The sequence below is a fragment of the Cotesia glomerata genome, linkage group LG1, assembly GCF_020080835.1.
Source record: "Cotesia glomerata isolate CgM1 linkage group LG1, MPM_Cglom_v2.3, whole genome shotgun sequence".
Classification (NCBI taxonomy): Eukaryota; Metazoa; Arthropoda; class Insecta; order Hymenoptera; family Braconidae; genus Cotesia; species Cotesia glomerata.
The window spans coordinates 22,891,987-22,907,145 of NC_058158.1; the positions used below are offsets into that span (position 1 = coordinate 22,891,987).

General features: G+C 35.7%; 1 protein-coding gene across 4 annotated transcripts in view; it reads right to left on the minus strand.

Annotated features, from left to right (window-relative positions):
- Window positions 1-15,159, minus strand: part of LOC123275179 (hypoxia-inducible factor 1-alpha-like) — a 128,921-nt gene that overhangs the window by 74,263 nt on the left and 39,499 nt on the right. For 3 of the 4 annotated variants that reach the window (XM_044743125.1, XM_044743124.1, XR_006511646.1), the window contains exon 3: window positions 2,680-2,951. In XM_044743125.1, coding sequence (XP_044599060.1) covers window positions 2,680-2,951 — 272 coding nt within the window. Of the gene's footprint in view, window positions 1-2,679; window positions 2,952-10,774; window positions 10,780-15,159 lie in introns of those variants that run through there. The other variant, XM_044743127.1, reaches the window with a different exon arrangement.

The window sequence follows — 15,159 nt, forward strand, 5'->3', positions numbered from 1 at the left end:
TTCGCCGAACCAGTCTTCTACGCTGGAGGCTTACCGATCCTACGAGCAAATCTGACCTTGGTAGTCGTAAACAGGACTTCTAAAGCTTCAAAAAGATGACCAACTATGCCACTCAGATCCTCATTGGCTGTCTCCAGCAGTCCAGAGATCGATAACTCATTTTCAAGGGCCTGAGACTCCAGCTGAAGTGCACGTTGCTCAAAATTGCAGTCAACCAACAGGCTAGTGGCCTTAGAAATTTTATCAGCAACTTCCTTGGAACATCCACTAGATGCGCCTGACTTAAGTTTACTAACCCTCGTCTCCAGACACCCGATCCTGACGCTCAGCTCATCAAACTTTCCATGAAGTTCATTAGTCGACTTCTGCAAATCATCCAGCTTATCAAGTTGATCCGGTTTGTCCAATTTCTCCAGCTTCTTGGTTACAGCATCTAGCTTGTTCAGCTGATCAAGCCTCTTCTGCAGGGCATCTAGCATTCCCACTGCACTGTTTTCCAGGCACACTGGACATTTCACTTTAATAACTTTAGCAGCTTCCTCTGACGTTAGCAGACTGTATTTAAGCTTCGCACACCTCGGGTGAAATTTATGCTGATGTACGCAACTGGCCCTGATGCACATAGAGTCATCTTGTATATTAGTATAGCACAACATACACGACATTATCAACAATTTGCTAGACAGTTCCCAAAAAAGTTCGTAAGTAGCAGCACCTCCTTACAAAAATACAGTAAATGACACGAGGTATTTTCTAACCTTGAACACTCACAATTTGCAAAGATTGATAAAAATTAATGCATCAAGTAATCGCAATAAAGACTTTTATAACACTAAATGTCAGTAAAAAATTACTGATTCTAATAATATACACCAAGCTCCACACTTTTGTCCACAAACAGAAAAATGAACTCAAAGAGCAGAGCCGAGAAAAACACGTCTGTTTCTACCGAATACTATACTATACTATACTGGTTAAAATTAAGAAAAAAAAATAGTCGATTTTTTTTAATCAGCCTAATATATATATATATATATATATATATATATATATATATATATATATATATATATATATATGTAATATAACGCGGCTTGTGGACACGATAGCGTCTACAATTCTCAACGGATTTTGATGAAACTCGGTACACATATTCTTTGGGTGATTATCTTGAACGAGTTCGAAGATGAGAAAAATCGATCAATTAGTTTAGAAATGGCGGCCATTTAAAATTTTCAAAATAGTGAAAATCATGTTTTTGGTCACTTCATTGATGTATAACTTTTGATTGAAGAGAGATAGCTAATTTTTAAAAATTCATGTGATAGCTCGTGAAATTACCTTCAATTTGATGTGTATAACATTGACATTTTGACCATTTTTAGTTATTTTATCAAAGTTAAGAGTGCAACTGAACCATTTTTAGGCAATGTGTATAGTACAACCGACTTATGAATGTTATTCTATCGAGAATTCTTAACAGATCCTAACGAAATTTAGTATATAGATTCCTTGGACAATTAGCTTGCATAAGCCCTAAAAAGAGCGAAATTCGTCAATAAGTTTAGAAATGGTAGCTCCTCAAAATTATCAAAATAGTGAAAATCACGTTTTCGGTGACTTTATTGATGTATAACTTTCGATTGAAAAAAGATTGCTAATTTTTGATAAATTAGTGTGAAAGCTCATGAAATCGCCTTCAATTTGACGTTTATAACATTTACATTTTGACCATTTTTAGTTATTTTTTCAAATTTAAGAGTGCAATTGAACCATTTTTAGGCAATGTGTAGTACAACTGACTTATGTACGTCATTCTATCAAGAATTTCATTCAGTGAAATCTACCTTCCATTTCGGGTGTGGCCGAATGGCGTTTTTAAAGTTATAGGGCAGAAGTACCGTTTTTGGCCACCTTAGCACCGTTTTTGGCCAGTTAATATTTGAATTAATTTATAAAAAATTATAATATAACTATATTTTTTTTGAGTTTTAAAAAATGTATATTAAAAAAATTGAGTTTGTAATGGATTATTAATATAAATTCATTTCTAACGTTTATTTGAACAATAAATGGCCATAAACGGTACAGTGGCCACAATCGGTACTTCTACCCTATTTCAAATTTTTGCGTCAAATGAAATGCTTTGAATATCGTAAACTACGTTAATATCGATTGATTCGTTTGGGAGATATTGCAATTCAAAATTTACAACAAGGTGTTTATTGAACATAACTAGTTATTTAGACTAGATTTTTCGAGCATTCTGAGCTTGAATATAGCAAGAAGATCGAGAGATCGTCTGAAAGGTCAACCATTTTCATATTTTTCCAAAATTTGGACTGATAATGAGTTTGGTCAAATAATATAATTTAACTGTCGCTAATATTCCTATTCCTATGATTGTCAAATAACCTATTCATACAATTTTGAAAACAATAGAAACCTTGGATGTCATACAGAATGGTGGTCACAACGAAACTCGCATAGTAATGTTCACAAAATATTTCTTACCGTGCATGGATTGGAAAGCCTTTCAATTTGAATATTATTGTTTATTTAAGTGAAAAATTGAAATTAGCATTACAGCTACAGAATAGAGAGTCATCAGTTATTATAATAGACAATATTCATATACTAGACATGTCATGCTTAAAATAGAGACTGTGTGACACAAACCTTTCATCGACATATGTAAATTTCATGTTAAGATTATGTTTAGACAAAAATGTTTGACGACCCAGGGGAATCTCAATGTTGCTTGGATGAGGTATTGGGCATCCAACCATTACTAACGCAGTACCGATAGATCCATATGTATTTTCTGTTCCGATTTCACTTTGATCTTCTGATCTTGAACCGGACAAAGTTTCGTCAATATCGTTACCCATTTTCTTATCATTCACTTCAGGACCCCCACTTATCATTAGACGGCCAGTGCAATGAATTACCTAGAAATACATATTAAAATTAAGTTTCCAACAGTGAAAATTAATTAAATATTCGCTGAGTGCACATACAATTATATATCACTTTAAAAATAAGTGTGTATTGCGTAAAAGTTGAGTATTGTGACGTCTACTAAAATTCAAAATTTTTGTTTTTTTCTGTGCATTGCTTCTCAACTGAAAAATTAATTATTATTGTATTTCAACATAACTAGCTTGCTCATTTATATTTTATGATTTATTTTGTATTATACATCATTTTTATTATTTTCTTAGCTGTACACTAATATAAAAACAATCTTGATTCAAGAAACTTTTTTTCTTCAAAACTTGAACTCTTGAAACTAGTAGATATATTTCTTTCAATAATTTTTGTCTCTTGGTTCAAGATAGGTGATAACATTGATTCAAGATGTTACCGACTAGTGTTAAGAATGGCTTTTTTTTTGTCATTAATTTACTTATTTCCAAGAAATAATTTTTTTTTGGTATAACAATTAAAGACTATTTAGTTGTTGAAATATACTTTGATGAATTATTTCAAGTTTTTAAAACGAGAATGTTATTTTGATTGAAAAACTGAAATGTATCGATTGAAGATAATATAGCTCTTAAGCCAAGAATATCCAGACAAGAAATTCTTAAAGCAAAATAATCATTTGTCTTCCAAAATAAATTCTTAGATCAAGAAAATATCTCTTGAGTCAACATAAATTATCTATCTGTGTATGTACTTTTGTTGCTACCAGCAGTAGAAAAGACCTTTAATGATTTCGTCATTCAAATTTACTTGATCTGTTTATGCCATACGTTTTTTTGGAATAATTGTGTGGCCCTCGGATACTTGTGTTTGCTCGCGACTTACAATTCTTCAAGTTTCAGTAACTGATTAAACAACTGAGTAACGTCACCTGGAAACAACTATAAGACTTCATTTTTGTCATGTTTTCGTACATTTTCAAATTTTCCAGTTATCTATTATTTTATCAACATATGTTTTCTCACCTATGTGATTCCGACGCCCTTTATAAAGGCTGCCGAAATCAACTATCTTCAGTCTTTGATAATCTTCAATAGAAGTATTATCGAGCTCCGGGCATTTGGCGATATTCGTGGTTGAGTGATTAGTAGCAACGTATTCTACTAAAGAGCACCAACGGAATCAATATCACTAGAGCACTCTGTATCTGGTACCAAGGAACCTCGACCGATACAGACATAAGTCTTTTACGAACATTAGTTTTAAAAATCCCAAAACTGCATCATAGATCAGTGGGCTGATAAAACATTCGGAAATGTAAGTTAGTTATAATCGGTTAAGTTTTATTTCAAACTTTAATAAATTATATTTTCCGCACAACGCGTCAAAATTAAATTGCTATTTTTCGCCGAAAAAGGCGATATCAAGAATATTCCGCAAAATCACGAGGCATTAAAAATTTTGATTACTATTATACTGCGAGTTCGGTCAGAAACCGCTGCTGCAGGTAGCAAGCAAAAAAGGTAAACTATATTTATATAATAATAATCTTATTAATTTCTTTCATAACGCATGTTGCATGTTTCAAAATTTATTCTTTTCCTGTTATGTACAAGTTTGTCACTAAATTAACATATACATCAACGAAAGGAATATAAAATTTACTTATTCTTAAAACGAGTTCGAATCTTATAATTATTAAAGCAGTAGAATAGGCTTCTCGAAGCCGAAGTCAGCGAGAATCTAATAGTCTAAGAGCCGGTGGGAGATCGACCTTCACCGATCTGATAACCAGATGAGACATATTTTTTATCGAATATAACTTATAAACAAATATGCCTATAATTACTTGCCTATCTGAAAGTGCTCATGGCTATTTTTAATTAAATTAACTTTAATCGATTTTTTTTCATCACTTTCATTCTTTTGATAACCAAATGAATTTTATTTCACTGTTAGTTTTTAACACACAGAATATGCCTCAGTAGGCTTGCCTACTCATTTTTGTGTATAGCTACCTGGCAAGCCAATGTGAACAGGTAAGAAAATATAGGTGACTCCATCGTTCTGCTAACTTATCGAAAGTTATATCAAATTTTAGATTATTTTATTACAAAATCAGTCATATAGACTTGCCTGCAAAAAATTATACTTAAAGCACTATTGCCTAGCTAAAAACTTTTAGAGTTTTAGCCATCTGATAGGTGCGAGAGAGAAAGTAGAGCGTCCGAAGTCTATGTGATAGAACAGGACACAACATAGCAGCTGCAAGCTACCTGACCGTTGAATGTATCCGAGTGCGCATGTTCGTGTATAGTCGAAAATCATTTATTAGTGACAACACGTGCTAAATAAATATTTGAATTTCATTTTTTTATGTATCTTTTATACTTTGTAATAAATGGTTCTAACATGTACCTGAAGATCCGATCGTTTTTTTATGAACGAAAATAAAAAAAAAATTTTTTTTGCTTTTGAAACTGAAAATAGTTTTTCGGCTCCAAAAAAATACAAATAGCCCTAAAAATGATATATTGACCCCTCTAAAAAGCAAAACTACCCTCACAGCCACCCCGAAGACTTCAGAATTTTTTTCAAAACTTCTAAAAATCAGGGTCCTTGGAGGCTGCCGATTTTTTAGAGCACTTCTAGTACCCCCCTACATAATACAAAATTATTAGGCCGCTAACACCTCCGGAACTACCCTTTCAGCCATCCTAAAGACCCATAAATTGAAAAAAAATCCATTTAAGGGTCGCGGAGGCTGCCGATTTTAGAGTACTCTAGTATCCCCACAATATATAAAATAATCAGGCCGCTAACACCTCCGGAACTACCCTTCCAGCCACCCTAAAGACTTATGAATTTTTTTCAAAAATTAAAAAAAAATCCTTTCAAGGGTCCTTGGAGGCTGCCGATTTTTTAGAGCAGCCTGATTATTTTTTATATATTGTGGGGGGGTACTAGGAGTGCTCTAAAAAATCGGCAGCCTCCAAGGACCCTTGAAAGGATTTTTTCTACATTTTTTTTCAATTTATGAGTCTTTAGGGTGGCTGGAAGGGTAGTTCCGGGGGTGTTAGCGGCCTGATGATTTTTTATATTTTGTAGAGGGGTACAAGGAGTACTCTAAAAAATCGGTAGCCTCCAAGGACCCTTCGAAGGATTTTTTTTGAAATTTTAATAAAAAACCTCTAAGTCTTCAGGGTGGCTGGAGGGGGAGTTCCGGGGGTGTTAGCAACCTGATTATTTTATATATATTGTGGGGGGTACTAGGAGTGCTCTGCGAAATCGGCAGCCTCCAAGGACCTTTGAAAAGGTTTTTTTTGAATTTTTGAAAAAATTCCTTAGTCTTCAGGGTGGCTGGAGGGGTAGTTCCGGGGGTGTTAGCGGCCTGATAATTTTTTGTATTATGTGGGGGGGTACTAGGGGTACTCTAAAAAAGCGGCAGCCTCCAAGGACCCTTGAAAGGATTTTTTTTTAATTTTTGAAAAAAATTCATAAGTCTTTAGGGTGGCTGGAAGGGTAGTTCCGGGGGTGTTAGCGGCCTGATTATTTTTTATATGTTGTGGGGGAATACTAGGAGTACTCTAAAAAATCGGCAGCATCCAAGGACCCTTGAAAGGATTTTTTTTACATTTTTTTTCAATTTATGAGTCTTTAGGGTGGCTGGAAGGGTAGTTCCGGAGGTGTTAGCGGCCTAATGATTTTTTGTATTATGTAGGGGGGTATTAGAAGTGCTCTAAAAAATCGGCAGCCTCCAAGGACCCTTGAAAGGATTTTTTTTTAATTTTTGAAAAAAATTTATACGTCTTTAGGGTGGCTGGAAGGGTAGTTCCGGAGGTGTTAGCGGCCTAATGATTTTTTGTATTATGTAGGGGGGTACTAGAAGTGCTCTAAAAAATCGGCAGCCTCTAAGGACCCTCGCAAGGATTTTTTTAGAAGTTTTGAAAAAAATTCTGAAGTCTTCGGGGTGGCTGTGAGGGTAGTTTTGCTTTTTAGAGGGGTCAATATATCACTTTTAGGGCTATTTGTATTTTTTTGGAGCCGAAAAATTATTTTCGGTTTCAAAAGCAAAAAAATTTTTTTTTTTATTTTCGTTCATAAAAAAACGATCGGATCTTCAGGTACATGTTCTAACAACATAAATGTATTAAATTTTTTTTTCTATATAGATTAATTTTTTTTATTTTTTATACTAATATTTTAAAAGTAACAGTTATTCTTTCCCGCTTTACGGCATTTATTTCATTTAAAATAATAAATAAATTATTCTCTATTTAATCTTTAATAAAAAATATAGATTTTTTTATAATTTTTTAATTTTACAATTTAGCTTTAAAATGATAAAAAGTTTTGTTGAATTAGTTTTTTTTTATTTATTTATTAATATATTAATATAATAAAATATTAATATATTAACTTATTTATTTTTGAGTTTTGCATAGCTGTAAGTACGTATAGTGTGAAATAATATAAAAATTGTAATCGAAATTAGTTATAATAAATTGGAGTTCAAAATTAATGACAAGTGTAAATAAATGCTGTCTCTGTCACTCACATGTACACGAGCATGCGCACTCGGATACATTCAACGGTCAGGTAGCTTGCAGCTGCTATGTTGTGTCCTGTTCTACCACATAGACTTCGGACGCTCTACTTTCTCTCTCGCACCTATCAGATGGCTAAAACTCTAAAAGTTTTTAGCTAGGCAATAGTGCTTTAAGTATGATTTTTTGCAGGCAAGTCTATATGACTGATTTTGTAATAAAATAATCTAAAATTTGATATAACTTTCGATAAGTTAGCAGAACGATGGAGTCACCTATATTTTCTTACCTGTTCACATTGGCTTGCCAGGTAGCTATACACAAAAATGAGTAGGCAAGCCTACTGAGGCATATTCTGTGTGTTAAAAACTAACAGTGAAATCAAATTCATTTGGTTATCAAAAGAATGAAAGTGATGAAAAAAAATCGATTAAAGTTAATTTAATTAAAAATAGCCATGAGCACTTTCAGATAGGCAAGTAATTATAGGCATATTTGTTTATAAATTATATTCGATAAAAAATATGTCTCATCTGGTTATCAGATCGGTGAAGGTCGATCTCCCACGGTCTCCTCTACTATAACATCCTTGCGAATTTCTGGATCTTATTTACATAAGACGCCAAAAACAGTGTTGTATATGAACCGTTCCATATACCAACACTAAAAATGAAATATTAATTTAGTTAACAACGCAGAAATAGGGATTGGTGTGAGGTTATTTCATAGCCTTTACGTCTATTACAAACTCCGTTCGTGACAGTATGAAAACATGCTGAATATGATTTTAGGTAGCGCTGACATTATACTGATAAATATTCGTTGTATCATTAACAGCGTATTGCTATAATCACGATGAAGTTTCGTACTTATTACGATACAGTTATTACTAAGCACGAGTTAATAAATGGTTATTATAGCGATTCAACTGTATTGTAGATATACTTATTCACTAAAATTGAATTTTGCGCGCGCAAGCGCGCGCCTGAGTATAGCATTTGTCTATATTTTCATGCTTATGATATATTCGACCAATCACGTTACGAATAGTTTGATGCCACATACATTTCCTCTCAATTTTATTATAGGATACTGTTATCGTCAGCGTACGTATCGCGACAATAACAAAACGGATGCTAACGGTGTGATCCACGCTCGACGCGCCGATCTTAGGCGTCAGTTGCTAACCTCATTTAGCCATACAGTCTGTAGTAAGCTATACAATTTAGCCGATTAAGTCAGCTAAAAAGTTAGCTTAGCTAATTAGCTAACGGCTAATTTTTTCTTTAAGCTATTTAATGATTTTTTATTCACGAACAGGTTCAAAAAATAATATTAATTATTAATTTGCAACGGGTACTTTTTGACAACTTTTTACCCCCAGCTCGATTTAAGCTTACCGGAGTCCAGGATTCTAACGAGGGTAATTTAAATTAAATCAACTCGAAAATTTAAATATTAAAAACATAACAAAACCTCTTTATACCAATAAAACAAAACATTAATTTCATATTTTACAATAATAAAAAATATTTTACAATAACGGCGATTAATTAAACACAACCCACATGGCGTATACAGTTTTAACGATCGTCGTCGGTAAAATCATTCTCCCGTCAATTTTACTATTCGCGTGGCTAATTTTCATTCGACGACCATCAAATTCCCAGCTCCTGATGGGTAACTAATGCCACCCCGCAAGCCCTATTCCGCGTTACCCAAGGGAAGAGAGAATAAAATCCACCTCGCCCCCACCTACTCGGCTGTCGTTGCCTACCACCTTTTGGCTGAAGGTCTCGAGGTGGGGAGTCGTCTTTAACTCGTGGGTGAAAATGCTCACTTACCTGCGTAGTAGAACACACCAGGTAGAGTGGACCCTCTTTAATTCCTTGGCTAGAAGTCTCCAGTCGAGAAATTAACCCAGAGAAAGGTTGTTTAATGACGAATTATTTTTGGGCTTTATCAACCCAAAATTTACCAAAAGCGTTAATTATTCACTAATTAACGCCACCTATGGCGCTGCGTCGAACTTAGGAAAATTCCCGAAAATTTCTAAGTTTTATTCAACTTTCAAAAAAAATTCCATTCCCATACTAATTTTCGCCGGGACTTAGAAAAATAATAATCAATTGAGTATTTCGAATTTATTCGAAATATTTTAATTAAGGTAGTACTACCGTTACCACAAGAGTCAACTCCCAAGACCTAATCTTATTTGATTGACGTAGTAGATTTCCCTATGCTAACTCGCGTTGGAGAAATAAAGACAGAGATAAATTTTGAATGTTTTTTATCGACAAATATTCTCATATTCTTTGAAACCATACTGATTGTTATTAAATATGTTCTAGATGTTATTTTCTATCGTTGTCTTAATTTTTATAAGAATCTAAACGTCCAGTTTTGTGAAATAAAATAAAGTCTGTGATTTTCCATAAGAATTAATAGTAAAGGCAAAAATATGTAAATATTATGAAAGTGACGTCATCCCCCTTCCACCACATTAGAGGTCCACCCTCTAGTCTCAAGGACCGATAGTGAGGGATGAGAGGTACAGGCGGACCTTGTACTTACCCCCACCCTTGGGGTAACTCTAGGACCCCAGCAACGAGGGAGGATGGCTACACTTCCGAAAGGATCCCCAATTCGTACACTTCGGTTATCGTCTTTCTATTGTCCCGTATATTATTGTAACCCTTGAGTCATAGTCATCTGTATAATCTCATTATTGTTAATAAACGTCTTGTAACCGAATAACGCATTTCTTACAGCTTCAGAAGTGGGATAAAGAACGGTCATTATTCGCGAGTGTTAATAAACATTATTGTGAATAGTGATTGTGTAGTGCGATTAACACAGTATTAAATTAGTGGATAACCATTGAGTGAAATAGATTAATCAGTGTTAATAATGGCTCGTTCACGTGATAGAAGAGTGCGTTCACGTTCTCGCAGTCGATCGCGAGATACGCTATCGCGAGTGGAGCATAGAAGTATATCATCTCGAAGAAGTTCGCGAAGACAGCGCAGACGCTCGCGGAGTGACCGAAGATCGCCAGAGTGGCAACGGGCGCTTCACCAATTGATTGAAACGGTGAAAACCGTGGTGGATCGACCAGCACCACGACCATCAAAAAATACTGAGGGGAAGAAACTTATCCCAAAATTCGATCCCCAGGAGAAAAACCAAACAATCGATGTTTGGATTCACCGAGTCGAGGAATTGCAGAAAATCCATGGCTGGGACGACATGACCATCGCAACTCTTACCATGGACAACCTAAAGGGCGTCGAAAGGACTTGGTATGAAGGTCTACCAAGTATTACATTTACCTGGACCGAATGGAAAGAACAGCTGAAGTCAGCGTTTACTGACCACACTGAGTTACCCGAGCGATTGACTACGATGCTAGCGAGAACAAAAGGCAAGGACGAATCAATGATGCAGTATTACTTTGCAAAACTGGCAGTGGTCACATCGTGCAATATCCAAGGTAAAGAAGCAGCAGAATGTATAGCAGACGGAATAACGAATTATTCTTTGAGGATGACCATCAAAAGAAATGATTTCCAGACACCAGAAGAATTGAGAGTTTTCTTGAGCAAAGCAGAGGAATTGCCAGATAACCGTGGTTATAAGAACCATAGCAAAAACCACCACGATCGGCGACATTCCGCCGGACAACAGCGGAATTCCTCTCGTTTCCATCAATCGGCAGAGAAACCGCGTCAAGAAATCAAGTAGGAGAAACGAGAACCGACCCAAGGGTCAGTGGCACCGACAGCAAAATCAGCGGATTCAGTGCGATGCTACCGATGCAATAAAACTGGACACATCGCCAGGCATTGTCCAGACAATAAATCAGTAAATAAGGAGAAAAAGGTGCTGAGTATAGGAACAACTCAGCCACGAACGGAAGACGGTAGATTCCAAGAGGCGGTTGTCAACGGTACCTCATTCAAGGCGTACGTGGATGCCGGGAGTCAGTGTGTCACCCTAAGGAAGGAAGAGGCTGACTCAATGCAGCTGGAGTTGCAGCCGACGGAAGTAGTGCTGCGAGGTTACGGAGGAGGTATTGTCCGGCCGTATGGAGTTGCCGAAGCCAAACTGAAGATTGACTTGGCCGAAGGAGTCGTCGAGATCCATGTCGTACCCAACGACCTCCAAAATGTACCACTTATTGTGGGACAACCATTTTTGGACCTACCAGGAGTCACCATGGTCCAGAGGGATGGGCGCTCGCGGCTGTTTGACAAAACAGAGGCTCATCTACCAGAAATGGAGAAACTTCGTCCGCAGAAAATAGCTCTGCGGGCTAAAGAGACGACGGTCATACCGCCAAAGCATGCAGCTAATATCGAGGTTAAGGTGAGAAGAAAAATTATTGGTGATTTATATGTAGAGCTAAGCGTACGTGGTAAAGAAGGTCGGGAACATTGTATTCCAAGAAGCATGTTAAATACAGAAACTGGAATGCCCCCAATCGTTAATTTGTCTGATATACCGTTAATTATTTATCAAGATAAAATAATCGCCAGGGCTGAGCGTGCTCGGGAGGAGTCCTTAGAAGAGAGTAACATTAGAATAATGATGCGTACAGTAAAAACAGAACCTCAAAACGATTTACCGCGCGATCAAATCTTAACCGGTCCGGAAGTATCTCTATCTGAAAAAGATGCGTTGTATGATTTGTTAGACAAATATCGCGATTGCTTTGCATCTAATGTGTCCGAACTAGGTCACACTCGGGCAGCGGAGATAAATATCGAATTGAACAGTAATTCTGTAGTAACTTATAGGCCCTACCGATTATCATACGCGGAACGTGAAAAGGTACGCGGCATAGTTGACGAGCTAAAAGAAAATAACATCATTCGAGAGTCGAATTCTCCATTTGCCAGTACCATTCTCTTAGTCCAGAAAAAGAACGGTGAGGTCAGAATGTGTGTTGATTATCGAGCCTTAAATGCTATAACAAAGAAAGATAGGCATCCGCTGCCGTTAATTGACGATCAACTCGATAGGCTACAGGGAAACTTATTCTTTGCAATATTAGACATTTTTTCGGGTTATTACCAAATACCCGTTGCGGAAAGTTCCATCGAGAAAACAGCGTTTGTCACGCCCGATGGGCAATACGAGTTCCTTCGAATGCCGTTTGGGTTAGCCAATGCACCCGCCGTGTTCCAGAGGATGATAAATCAGGTCATAAATCCCTTACGCGGAACTATTTGCGTCTTAGCATATATGGACGACATCTTGATTCCATCAAAGAACGTTGAGTCGGGGTTACATGCGTTGAAACTTGTGTTACAAGCGCTGCGGGAAGCGAAATTAACTCTCAAGTTGAGAAAATGCATGTTTTTACAGTCGAAGGTCAATTACTTGGGTTACGAAGTAACGAGTCAGGGGATTAGGCCGGGTGGCCAGGCGGGCCTTGTACTTACCCCCACCCTTGGGGTAATTCTAGGACCCCAGCAATGAGGGAGGATGGCTACACTTCCGAGAGGATCCCTATTTCGTACACTTCGGTTATCGTCTTTCTATTGTCCCGTATATTATTGTAGCCCTTGAGTCATAGTCATCTGTATAATCTCATTATTGTTAATAAACGTCTTGTAACCAAATAACGCGTTTCTTACAATTAATATCTTTTTTTCAGTTCTCGGTAGGCCTCCAAAAATTTAAATGGTTAATTAAGATATTATTATAAACCTATATGCCAAGTTTGATCAAATTCTGAACGTCAACTCTAAAACCGGTAGTACTACCTTAATTCTTAATTTTGAATAAACTCAATTTTTGTTCTTCGTTAGAACAAAAATTATCTCTACGCAATAGCGTAGCTATTGCCTAATAAGGCATTCATCAGCTCGACTGTTTTTACCGCAAGCGCGCAGTCGTCGCCATCTAGCGCAGCGGCTGCAACTTACAAAATTCATTTAATGCTTTTAATCGTCACTTATAATAATTTGACTAAAAAAAATAAATAATAATCGTTGAAAATAATCAATTTTTAATTAATTTTTATAAACTACGTGATAAACAATTATAATCGTCGCACGAAAATAATTAATTAATAATTCTAAACAATCAATTAATAATACTAGAAATGATGAAATTATATTACAACAATAACTAATTAATAATAAACTAAATACTTTAAACTATAAATAGAAAAATCAACTTAGATAAATAAATTGCCCTGGAATGGGCAGTCGGCGCGGTCGCGGTAGCGGTGGCTCGCGTTCGTCGCTCGCCCGGTCCGTCGATGATCCCCGTGGTGCCGGCTCGCTGCTCACGACACCCCTCCGCCTCCCCTTCTAATACCATCTTCTAATACCATCTTCACAAATTAACCTAAATAATATCAGCAAAATATACAGCAATATACATTGTTTATATAATTTACATTGTTTATATAATATACATTGTTTAATCAGTTATTGCTTAATACATTGGAATTCGGTTTACCCCATAATTGAACGGCTAATAGAACAACATTAAGCTGTTAAAAGTATACTGCTGGATCCAAATTTTACAAATATAGCAATGTCTAAAAATTGCTTTTGAGCAGTGAATGAAATTATTTGAAAGCTCTAGTCAGAATATTAAAACCATTTGAAGTAGCAACAACGGTAATATCCAGTCAGTCTAAGCCAACTATTGGAGCGGTGTGGCCAGTTATTTATTCGATAATAAATAAATTTTCAAAATATAGTGTTAAAATCGTGACTCCAAAAACTCGATTGCTTGAAGAAGTATTTCAAGAATTCGAAGCTCGAATTTTAATCGAAGACTGCAATTCCGTGGGTGCCTGTTTTTTGGATCTTAGGTATAATTATTATTTAATACATTCATACACTAATAAAAAAATTAGGAAAACAGTTGACCTTAAAGGCCATCCCTGCAACTTTCATATCTAAGCGCTTAAAATTGCACTTAATAATTTATAATAATAATAATAATAATAATAGGAGTATTCGGCTTAGAATAATAATAATAACTATCTATCTTTATCAATAAACACCGATCTTCGAGTTAAATATATATATATATATATATATATATATATATATATATATACTAGCTGACCCGACAAACGTTGTTTTGCCATGTGAATAATTTCTAGAGAATTTCTAGTGTCGAAAAAAAAATTACTAACTTATTGGAAGTGTATAAGGATGTGGAATATGAGTGAAAAAGGCCTGGAGCGCTGTGAACGATGAAGGAATGTTGTTTAAAAATAAAAAAACACCAAACATTAATTGTTTTAATTTATTAAAAGTAATAATTGTTTATATAATTAATTAATTACATAATATTAATTTCTTAATGCTGCAGCGTGAACAATATTTTTTGTTAGCCCGTCTTTAGCTAATACAACCAAACTTGATGGTTTACCCACTCGAGAGCATGCAACGTATAATTGTCCGTGTGAAAAACATGGTGTGCTCAAATCTAAGCCACAAACAGACATTGTTTGGCCTTGGGATTTATTAATAGTCATTGCAAATGCCAATCTAATCGGAAATTGAATACGCTTAAATTGAATTGGCACATCTGTGGGTATAATAGGTATTCGTGGTATCAATATATTTTCATCTCGAAACTTGCCATTTAAAATGGTGCCTTCGATAACATTTTTCATTAATTTTTTAATGACTAATCGCGTACCGTTGAT